The 12,414-nt window shown below is 43.4% G+C and overlaps 1 protein-coding gene across 1 annotated transcript in view; it reads right to left on the minus strand.

Annotated features, from left to right (window-relative positions):
* Positions 1–5,174: 5,174 nt before the first annotated feature.
* LOC120980394 (solute carrier family 22 member 20-like) overlaps positions 5,175–12,414 on the minus strand; it is a 135,806-nt gene continuing 128,566 nt past the window's right edge. Inside the window, exon 8 of the mRNA XM_040409482.1 lies at positions 5,175–5,287. Within this exon, the coding sequence (XP_040265416.1) occupies positions 5,175–5,287 (113 nt within the window). The remainder of the gene's footprint in view (positions 5,288–12,414) is intronic.

A 12,414-nucleotide genomic window follows, 5' to 3' on the forward strand; every position in this document is an offset into this window, starting at 1 on the left:
CCGCTATACAGTGCTTACTTAGAACCCCAACACCAAGTACAATTAATGTTAAAATTAATTAATACGATTACTGTTACCCCAGTCATTCCAGTGCTATTAAAGCCACCATCTACTCTCAGTACAGTTAATGCCGTTATACACAGTAAAATTAAAATGCAATGAATCTAATGGAAATGGCATAAACGTTTGACTGACGGGATGTTGATTTAACCATAATTGTCAGATTCTAGCTTTGTTAGACAGATATTGCCATGTACTGTATGATGTCTTTTTTTCTTTTTCCATTACGGGTCAGCACGAGCCAAAAGCACCATCTCTGCCAAAGCGCCATTTTGCCTAAGAGCTTGGCAGTTAATCATGGCAGTTAGACAGGGCAGGAGACGGAGATGCTGTGTGTACTACTCAAACAAAGTTACACACAGCACAGGTATGCTAAAATATTGTTTCACTCAGGCTCTGGCCGCTCTTCTCATCACTATGGCTGTCTACTTTCAAACTCAACCACACTGTCCACCCTTTGTCCCTTCCCTCACCCTTGTTCAATTTGCATACACTTTATACCCTCATACATTACCCTGACCCATCTTCCTCCACGGTGCAGCTTAAAAAACACTAATATAAATCTTTCAACCACTTGCTGTCTCTTTCTGTTCTCCTGCTACTAGCTGCAGGGGATATTTCACCAAATCCTGGCCCTCCCTCTGTTGCTAACGTCTCATCAGCCTAGGACAGGTGCAAGGATTTTTGTCACCCTAGGCAAAAGCTAATTTTGCCGCCCACCTAACTCCGCCCATTGACCACACCCATGGACCCGCCCCCTTTTTGTCCTCACATCCTCAGCCTTGATCTATAGGCTCCCATGCTATGTACATACATCCTCAGTCTGATCTATAGGCTCCCATGCTATGTATATACATCCTTAGTCTGATCTATAAGCTACGATGCTATGTATATACATCCTCAGTCTGATCTATAGGCCCTTGTGCTATGTATAGACATCTGTCACCTGTATGTCGCCTCTCCATCCCATAGCCCAGCTCCGTCCCAGCCTCTCACACATCCTGCCAGCACTAATCCCATCATCGCCTCCTCCGGGCTGCTCTCCCCTCATTCATTCCCCGCTCTCCCTCCCCCAGGACAGCATGTCCCCATACAGCCCCCATCCCCCGACTTACAACTCTTTTACCAGCACCATGGCCGCTCCTTGCGCCTCCCGATCTTCTCCTCCGCTGATCCCGGCCCCGAGTGAAGGTTACCGGCCAATTCCTACTCTGCACCGTGCTGGGGGCGGGGCATTGCTGCAGCAACTACTACATCACAGCCAGAGCGAGTGCGCTCTACGCGGTGGCCTACTTTGCTTATGGGTGGTGCCGGCCCTGCCTCTGCCACACACAGAAACTCCAAAAATCTTAATAATGTTCACTGCACATCCTCTCCAGTCTTTTTTAACTGCGCACTCTGAAACGCACGGTCAGTTTGGAACAAACTACCCACAATTAACGATCTCTTCCTCTCACACTCTCTAAACTTGCTAGCCCTTATAGAAACCTGGCTTCAAACCTCTGACACTGCTTCCCCTCCTGCCCTATTCTATTGTGGACTTCACTTCTCCCATACCCCCAGACCTGATGACAGGCACGGTGGAGGAGTAGGCATACTACTTTCTCCACAGTGCACATTTCAAGTCATTCCCCCTGTACCCTCTCTCACATTCCCCTCTTTTGCGGTTTACACCATTAGACTCTTCCATCCATTCCCCCTGAGAGTTGCAGTTGTCTATCGTCCCCCAGGCTCCCCCAACCAATTTCTGAATCACTTTGCAGCTTGGCTTTCTCACTTCCTATCCTCTGAATCACCAACTCTTATTATGGGTAATTTTAATATCCCCATTGATGATCCTACCTCCCCATCAGCCGCTCACTTTCTTTCTTTAACCTCCTCTCTTGGCCTATCACAACTTACTTCCTCTGCCACGCATGAACAAGGCAATATACTTGATCTAGTCTTCTTCCGTCATTGCTCAGTCTCAAAATTTAGTAACTTATCCTTTCCACTTTCTGACCACAATCTTCTTTCATTTACCATAAAGACCTCTCACTTTTCTCATGGCAATCCTACTTTTCACACTTACAGAAACCTACACACCATTAACTGCCAGCAACTTATTAACACCCTACAACTAGCTCTTACACCAATCACTTCCCTCCCCTGTCCAGACTTGGCTGCCAATCATTACAACCAGACCCTCAAAACCACCCTAGATGGAGTTGCACCAATAGCAATCCGACCCTCTCGACAGAGAACACGGCAACCCTGGCACACAACTGAAACACGTTTTCTACAGCACTGCTCCAGATGTGCAGAACTCTTATGGAGAATATCAGCAGACTTCCTCCATTATAAATTTATGCTCAAAACATACAATCTGGCTCTCAACATTGCCAAACAAATGTACTTCACCTCTCTCATCTCCTCACTCTCAAATAACTAAAAACGACTCTTTGACACTTTTCATTCCCTTCTAAGCCCTAAAGTTCCAGAACCTGTCACTGACCTCTGCGCTGATGGCATAGCCACTTACTTCAGAGGCAAGATTGGCAGTATCCGGCAGGAAATAATCTCCCAGTCCCCAAATAATTTCAATCCTCCTCCCTCCAATTCCTCCACATGCTCTTTCTCCTCTTTTGACCCTATAACAGAGGAAGAAGTCTCCAGGCTTCTCTCTTCTTCTCGACCCACAACCTGTAGCAGTGATTCTATTCCATCACACCTCCTCCAGTCCCTCTCTCCAGCTGTCTTCACTTACCTAACCACAATTTTTAACCTCTCTTTCTTCTGGTATCACACTCTATTATAACCCCACTACTAAAGAAACCATCTCAACCTGTGCTGCTAACTACCGACCTGTTTCTAAACTTCCCTTCATCTCTAAACTCTTTGAACGTCTTGTCTACTCTCGCTTAATAAGCTTTCTCTCTGCAAACTCTTTTCTTGACCCCTTACAATCTGCCTTTTGCTCTCTTCACTCTACAGAAACTCCCCTTACTAAAGTGTCTAACGATCTCCTAACACCAAAAATAAATGGTGACTATTCGCTACTGATTCCTCCTCACCATGCTCCACTCTATTGGCCTTAAGGACACTGCTCTCTCTTGGTTCTCTTCCTATCTATCTGGCTGCTCCTTTAGTGTATCATTCGCTGGCTCTTCTTTTTCTCCTCTTCCTCTTGATGTCGGCGTTCCTCAGGGCTCAGTACTAGGTACTCTACTCTTCTCCCTCTATACAGCCCCCATCGGACAGACTATCAGTAGATTTGGCTTTCGATACCATCTCTATGCTGACGACACCCAACTATACACTTCATCCCCTGACATCACCCCTGCTTTACTCCAAAACACCAGTAATTGTCTGGCAGCTGTCTCTAACATCATGTTCTCTGTATCTAGAACTGAACCTCTCAAATACTGAACTTCTTGTCTTTCCCCCATCTACTAACTCACCTAAACTTGATATTTCAATTTCGGTCTGCAGCACTATCATAACTCCTGTGCAACATGCCCGCTGTCTTGAGACCACATTTGACTCAGATCTTTCCTTTATTCCACATATTTAATCACTTACATGCTCTTGACGTCTGCACCTCAAGAATATCGCCAGAATCCGCCCTTTTCTTATGGTGGAAACGGCAAAAACTCCTGTTGTTGCCTTGATTCATTCTCATCTTGACTACTGCAATGCATTACTAATCGGTCTCCCTCTCACTAAACTCACCCCCCTTCAGTCTGTTTTAAATGCTGGACCCAGGCTCATCTATCATCCAACCGCTACACTGATGCTACTAGTCTGTGCCAGTCACTTCACTGGTTGCCCATCCACCACAGAATACAGTTCAAACTTCTCACCCTCACCCACAAAGCTCTCAACAGTGCACTTTTCTCGAGCTGCACTATCCTCGAGCTGCGCCTACTCTCTGGAATACTCTGCCCCGGAAAACTAAGTCAATTCACAACTTCTCCACCTTCAAACGTGCCTTAAAAACACATCTTTTCAGGCAGGCTTATCAAGCTACCTAAAATGACTTTTCCCAGACTAAACGTTTCCCCCACCAACTCCTCTGGCCTAAACTCGATCCTCTAACAGTCTCAAACCCGAAGCAGATCGGCCGGCATCACTCCTGTCAGTTAATGCCTCAAATCCTACTTATCACAATCAACTACCTTATGTGTCACCCCCAATTCCTCATAGATTGTAAGCTCTTGCGAGCCGGGCCCTTACTCCTAGTGTTTCAGTTGCATATTAGCCAGTTTTGTACATGAACCCTATGAATTTGTAAAGCGCTGCGGAATATGGTGGCGCTATATAAATACATTTTATAATTTTTATTATTACATTAGTCATGGAATAACTCCTTTAACAGATATGGTTCTTATTCCAGGGTATACATACCCCTTTCCCAGGCCATGACAATGCATTGCGGTATTATGAGGCTTTTCCATGACAATACAATGGCGTTTGGACATAACCAGATTATCATGGGAACCTCTGTCTCTTCCTCCAGCAATGTAAGCAGTGAACCAAGTGAGGAAAATTGCTCCCTGGCCAACAGAGGACAGACTGAAAAAGAGTTGCCTGGTTTGGTACTTGAAAAAAGGGTTGTCCTAGATAATTAAAAAATCTCTATCAACGCCTACAATGTCAATTAAATTAAAAAAATAAAAAGTATATACTCACCTGTTCCTACAGCGCCTTTCTCTGCACTATTGGACCAGTACTCCCGCCGCTGTTTGTTTTCACAGTGGTGACATACCGGGATAGGGCTCGTGACCTCTGGAGCCAATCACTGTCCTCACACCTGTAATAACATTGCAGAAAATAATATATTACCTGGCTTCCACTTCTTTTATAGTATCTGGCAACTGTTGGTTAGACGTTTCACTTAAAAATATTGCCGCAGTCCCAGATATAATAGCAGCAACACCATAGATAGCGGGGGCTAATATAGGAGAGATCTCTGACAGCATCATCACCAAAGGGGCAACGATCGAGCCCAAGCGAGCATTCATTCCAACAACTCCCATGCCACTCTGTCTACATGAGAGAAAAAAGGCAATAATTAGCAGCAGCCTCAATCCAGTTACATATCCCTCAAAACCAGTCATGCCCTATGCCTCACATTACCTGATAACAGTAGGGAACAGCTCACTAGAGTATATGTAAGCACAGCAAAACGATGAAGCCACGGAACCTTTGCCAAGAACAGCGAACACCAACTGCGCCATCCTCATCTCTGAAAAAGAGAAATGAAACCGTATGATTAAAATAAAATGACTAAACTGAAAACCCTAACAATAGATAAAATGGTTGTATAGGTTTAGAAAAAGAGGGTGTCTTGTCTAATCCTGAATAACTCATTTAAACCATAACCAAGTTATATCAGGTTCATAAAAGATTATTTTTTTATTTAGGGACTAACATTAACCCTTGCAGCCCCGGAGGGTTTTTCATTTTTGTGTTTTCATCTTTGACTCCCTCCCTGCTTTCCAGGGCTGTAACTTTTTTATTTTTCCGTTCACATAGCCGTATGACGGCTTGTTTTTTAGTGGGAAAAGTTGCAATTTCTAATTCCATCGTTTAATATTGCATACGATGTAGTGGGGCGCTGGAAAAAAAATCCAAATTGGGTGAAAAAAAAACGCAATTCCGCAACAGTTTTAAGAGTTTTGTTTTTACGGTGTTCCCTATATGGTATACTGACCTATTAGCTTGATTCTCCATGACAGTACGATTACAGCAATACTACATATGTATAGTTTTTCTTGCATTTTAATACTGAAAAAAAAAAAAAACTTGACAAAAAATATTTTTTTCCTTTTTATTGCCATATTCTGACCCATATAACTTTTTTGCAGTTATGTATACAAAGCTGTGTGGGGGCTCATTTTTTGCGGGACAATCTGTACTTTTCATTGATACCATTTTGGGGTGTGTATGCTTTGATCACTTTTTATTTTATTTTTTGTGGGAGGTGAAGCGACCAAAAAACATTTTGACATTTTTTTGTTTTGCCATTTGCCATATGGGATAAATATTTTTATACTTTAATAATATGGGCGTTTTCACGTGTGGAGATGCCCATGTTGTGTATTTATTTTATTGTTTACATATTTTTATTTACATTTTGGGGAAATGAGGGGTGATTTGAATTTTTATAATTTTTTGTTTTTGAAAACATTTATTTAGGGAACTATAACAAGCAATCATTACATTGCTTCTCTCCTACACTCCAATGCATTAGCATTGAAGGGTTAAAAGTCTGTGATCGGCATTACTGCTGGTCGTGGAAATTAGTTCCAGGTGCCTGCTATTTAAAACAGCTGGCACCCGGCAGGTATGGTGCCCACTCCACTCGCTTCATCTTTAAAGTTCCCGTACATATACGGTGCTGGTCAGGAAGGGATTAAATAGGTTTTCCAAGACTTAAATACTGATGACATATTATTACATAGTTAACACGGTTGAAAAAAGACATAAGTCCATCAAGTTCAACCAAGGAGTAATGTTGTTTACTTTTAAGAATTAGTCTAAACCCTTTTTAAAACTGTCCACTGTTCCTGCTTGTGACCACGTCCTGAGGAAGTCTATTCCACAGCTTCACCGTTCTTACAGTAAAGAAGCTTTGACGCTTCCAGAGACTGAAATTTTTCTTCTCCAGTCGGAGGCAGTGCCCCTTTGTCTTTAGAGTGCATTTTACATGGAACAGTTTTTCACCGTATTTTTTGTATGGCCCATTTATATATTTGTATAGGTTAATCATGTCCCCCCTTAGACGTCTCTTTTCAAGACTAAATAAATTAAATTATTTTAATCATTCTTCATAACTAAGACCCTCCATGCCCCTTATCATTTTAGTCGCTCTCCTCTGTACTTTTTCCAGCTGTGGTGCTTCCTTTCTATGGACTGGTGCCCAGATTAGAAGCAGCTGACATTGTATGATGTAATTTAATCTAGCATCCACAAGGACACCCAAATCTTTCTCTATAAGTGACTCTCCCAGTGTTACATCACCTAGGACAGTGGTGGCGAACCTATGGCACGGGTGCCAGAGGCGGCACTCAGAGCCCTCTTTGTGGGCACCCGCACCCTGGAAAAAGTATATGGTGTGCCAGTATGCCTTAGACTTATCCTGCCATTTATCAGCGCAGCGTTTCCATTAAAGAAGAACTATCATACTTGTGAGACCGTTTCCATTTGTGGACTTGCGCCGAAGCAGAATTTCTCTCTTATTTCCATTTATCAGCGCAGGGTGCACTATGAACAGCCCAGGCAGTGCACTGAATGTAGGCAGGCTATTATACTACATGGAAGATATACTGGACTGTATTCAGGTTATTATACTACATGGAGGATACTACATGTACAATCTACATGGTATTATACTACATGTACAATCAACCAGCTCAAAGTGAGAATTCGTAAACATCTGAGCGACATCCCACATACCGCAACACGCAATGTTTCAGCGGCCACATCACACTTTGTGGTAGTACATAAGGGCGATACCTCTACGTTTTGTGTGCAAGGAATTGAGAGAGTCACGGCTCCAGTCAGAGGAGGAGACCGTAGGCAAAAATTATACAGTCGTGAAACATACTGGATGTTTAATTTAGGAACATGTATACCTAAAGGATTGAATAGGAAACATGACCTAACTTTACAATATAAATGAAGTGTTTTTTGTCTTTTCTGAAACTGTGGATCACTTCCCACCTGATTGGAATTGTTTATCCTAGTGATTAACAGCTCAGGAACACCTGATGCTGTTCTAGAGCATGGAAACTAACCAATCAAATGGGAGGGGTTGTTCCTCACTGTGTATAAAAAGGAGATTTTAAGTTTGTTTAGTTGTCTTGATGAAGGGCTAAGATATAACAGCCCGAAACGCGTCACAGCATACTACTCTGCTCTTGATGTCTGTTTTTAAAGAAGTGGAATAAAGAAGCCTTTTATTGTGAAGAGCTGGAATTCGTTTTCTTTTTCACATTTTGCTCCAGACTGAGTCCAGGTCTGTACATCCGTGCTCTACTTGGTGTGAGGTGAGAGCTGCAGCAATCTCTATATTTGTCTAACTACATGGAGGATATACTATACTCGACTGTAGTATTCAGGTTAAATTGCCATGTTGGCACTTTGCAATAAATAGGTGTGTTTTGGGTTGCAGTTTTGGCACTCGGTCTATAAAAGGTTCGCCATCACTGACCTAGGACATATGAAGCACAGAGATTATTACTACCAAGATGTAAAACTTTACATTTGTCCACATTGAACCTCATTTGCCAAGTTGATGCCCAATCACTCAGAGTGTTCAAGTCAGCTTGTAGTTTATGAACATCTTCCATAGACTATACAGTTATACATAGCTTAGTATCATCTGCAAAAATAGAAATGGTGCTATTAATCTCGTCGTCGATATCATTAATAAATAAATTAAATAATAAAGGACCCAGCACTGAACCTTGGGGTACACCACTTATAACCCGGGACCATTCTGAATAGGAATCATTGACCACAACTCTCTGGACACGGTCTTTCAGCCTATTTTCAATCCAATTACAAACTATACTTTCCAAGCAAATAGACCTTACTTTACCTATTAAACGTTACTATGACGGACAGTATCAAAAGCCTTCGCGAAATCCAGAAACACTACATCCACAGTCGTCCCTCTGTCCAGGCTACTACTCACCTCCTCATAAAAACAAATCAGGTTAATCTGACAACTTCTGTCCTTGGTAAACCCATGTTGGTTATTACTTATATTATTTACAGTCACATACTCCTGTATATAGTCCCTTAAGAGTCCTTAAAACATTTTTCCCACAACAGAAGTTAAACTCACTGGTCTATAATTACCTGTGAAGGGCCTTGATCCATTTTTGAATATGGGCACCACGTTTGCCTTGCACCAATCACTTGGCCAGTACCTAGAGAATCTTTAAAAATTATAAACAAGGGCACAGCAATGACTGAACTGAGCTCTTTAAGAACTCTTGGGTGTAATCCATCTGGACCCGGAGCCTTGTTCACATTTACCCTATTTAACTTGTCTTGGACCATATCTACAGTTAGCTAATTGAGTATATTACTGGATGTACTAACAGCCCCAGCACCACAGATATCAGCTGATTTCTCCTCTTTTGTATATACAGAGCTAAAAAACTTATTTAGTAACTCTGCCTTTTCCTTATCTTCAGTGACTACCCCCCCCCCCCCCCTTACCATTATTTAGTGGACCTATCTGCTCTGACCTAGGTTTTTTAGCATTTATATATTTAAAGAATTTTTGGGGATTTTATTAAGAACTTTGTAATCTTCAAACGCTACAGCTGACCCCTCAGATTTGTATTTTTTAAAAGCCCTTTTTTGTCTTTTATTGCCCATTTTACAGTAGCTGTAAGCCATGGGGGGGTTTCATTTTAGCCGTTTATACTTGTTACCTAAAGGAATAAAAAAAATTGTGCAATTAGTCAATATGGATTTAAAGCTCTCCCATTTATCCTCAGTATTATTATGTGACAGTAGCTGCACGCAGTCTATGCTCTGAAATGCTGCCCTCAACCCAGGGATATTAGCCTTTTTGGAATTTAGTGTTTTTGCTCTGCCTGACAGAGTAATTTTGTGGTCACTATTACCTAGTGTTTCTCGAACAGTAACATTTCCAACAAGCTCTGCATCATTAGAAATTACCAGATCCAACAGAGCATTGCCCATAGTGGGAGCTTCTTTTCTACAAACTGGCCCATAAAGTGGTCACACTTCGGTGTGGAAGGGAAACATCACACCGAGCATAGGAGGAAAGGGGGGGGGGGGGGACAGGGAATCAGGCCTGAGAACTAGGGAAGACAATTGGACACTACCTAGTGAAAACCCTAACCAAAATCCTGACTGACTACCGGTATGAAAAGACCCCAAAGGTAGGTGAGTTCATACGCAGGAATACTGTCACGGATGAAGTTTCAGATAGCTGGAAGTTATAAATAAACGACCGACTGGCTTGATCCCAAACTAAGGAGCATATAGGTGAGCCCTATAAAACCCTAAGAGCTCTCCCTGACTGCTATGCACATGCAAGGGTCTCAATGGTAGACGATTGCATGCCCACGTACCTAAGATTGTGTGACACCTGAAAACCCTATAATAGTGAGGGGACACGACCACCGGCTCCCTGCACTTAATACGGACGGAGTCAGGGTCACCTAGAATCAAGCCAGCAAGAAAACACAATAAAGTAAAAGACTTATCTAAGCAAACAGCAGCAGCAGCCTCCAGCAGAGAACACTTCAACCAGGAAGTAGTATAAACCACAAAGTGAGGCAGTATGGGAGGGAATATAAAGGAAGACGATTAGTCTAAATAAGTGACACCTGGCAGAAGGAAAGGAGATGACAAGGTGAAACCAAAACAAAGAACATCATACAAGAGGTAGAGAAGAACGTCTGCCAGACCTTCTCACAGAACTGGCGGTGACAGAACCCCTCCCTCTACGGGTGGACTCCGGACACTCAGAGCCCACCTTTTAGGATGAGACCTATGGAAAGCCCTGATGAGACGAGTGGCCTTAATGTCCGCCACTGAGACCCACATCCTCTCCTTAGGACCATAACCCTCCCAATGAACGAGGTACTGGAGAGAACCGCGGATAATGCGAGAATCCACAATCCTAGAGACCTGAAATTCAAGATTACCATCAACAAAATTCAGAGAAGGAGGAAAATAGAAGGGTACAGTGGGTTGGACATAAGGTTTTAATAGGGACTTGTGAAAAACATTATGGATCTTCCAAGTCTGAGGAAGATCAAGACGGAAGGCAACGGGATTGATGACGGACAAGATCTTGTAAGGCCCAATAAACTTAGGACCCAACTTCCAGGAGGGAACCTTCAGTTTAATATTCTTTGTAGACAACCACACCAGATTACCCACATTCAGGTCCGGACCAGGCACACGTCTCTTATCCGCCACACACTTATATCTCTCACTCATCCTCTTCATATTACCCTGAATCTTTTGCCAAATAAATGACAAAGACGAGGAAAATCTCTCCTCATCAGGTAAACCAGAAGACCCCTCTCCAGAGAATGTCCCAAACTGCGGATGAAACCCATATGCACCAAAAAATGGTGACTTATCAGAGGACTCCTGGCGACGGTTATTTAAAGCAAACTCAGCAAGGGACAAAAAAGAATACCAATCCTCCTGATTCTCCGCCACAAAACAGCGCAGCTATGTCTCCAGATTCTGATTGACGCGTTCGGTCTGACCATTCGACTGCGGGTGAAAATTAGAAGAGAATGACAACTGAACCCCCAAGCGAGAACAGAAGGCCTTCCAGAATCTGGAAACAAATTGCGTGCCCCTATCAGAAACAATGTCTGAAGGAATGCCATGCAATTTAACAATATGATCAACAAACGCTTGCGCCAGCGTCTTAGCATTGGGTAACCCAGGAAAGGGAATGAAATGTGCCATTTTGCTAAAACGGTCCATTACCACTAGAATGACAGTCTTCCCCGAGGAACAAGGCAGGTCCGTAATGAAGTCCATGGACAGATGCGTCCAAGGACGGGAAGGAATGGGTAACGGGAGGAGAGAACCCGATGGCCGTGAATGAGGGACCTTGGCACGAGCGCAGGTCTCGCAGGCTGCCACAAAACCCTCAACAGTCTTACGAAGAGCCGGCCACCAGAATCTCCGAGCAATGAGATCCACTGTGGCTCTACTCCCCGGGTGCCCAGCAAGGACAGTATCGTGGTGCTTCTTAAAAACCTTGTGTCGTAAAGCGAGAGGCACAAACAACCTCCCAGGAGGACAAAGATCAGGAGCCTCTGCCTGGGCTGCCTGAACCTCTGCCTCCAAATCAGGATAAAGAGCAGAGACGACCACCCCTTCAGCCAAAATGGGACCCGGGTCTTCAAAGTTCCCCCCTCCCGGAAAACAACGTGACGGGGCATCAGCCTTCACATTTTTAACCCCAGGGCGGAACGTAACAACAAAATTAAACCTAGAAAAGAACAAAGACCATCTGGCCTGTCTCGGGTTCAGACGTTCGGCCGATTCCAAGTAGGCCAGATTCTTATGGTCGGTAAACACGGTAATAGGATGTCTGGCTCCCTCTAACCAATGGCACCATTCCTCAAAAGCTAATTTGATGGCCAACAACTCCCTATCTCCCACATCGTAATTTCTCTCTGCAGAGGAGAGTTTCCTTGAGAAAAAGGCACACGGTCGCCATTTGGCAGGAGAGGGACCCTGAGATAAGACCGCACCCACACTCACCTCAGAAGCATCCACCTCAACAACAAAAGTGTAGAGAGACATCAGGTTGTACCAAAATGGGAGCGGAAGCAAAACTCTCTT

The sequence above is a fragment of the Bufo bufo genome, chromosome 10 (assembly GCF_905171765.1).
Source record: "Bufo bufo chromosome 10, aBufBuf1.1, whole genome shotgun sequence".
NCBI classification, from domain to species: Eukaryota; Metazoa; Chordata; class Amphibia; order Anura; family Bufonidae; genus Bufo; species Bufo bufo.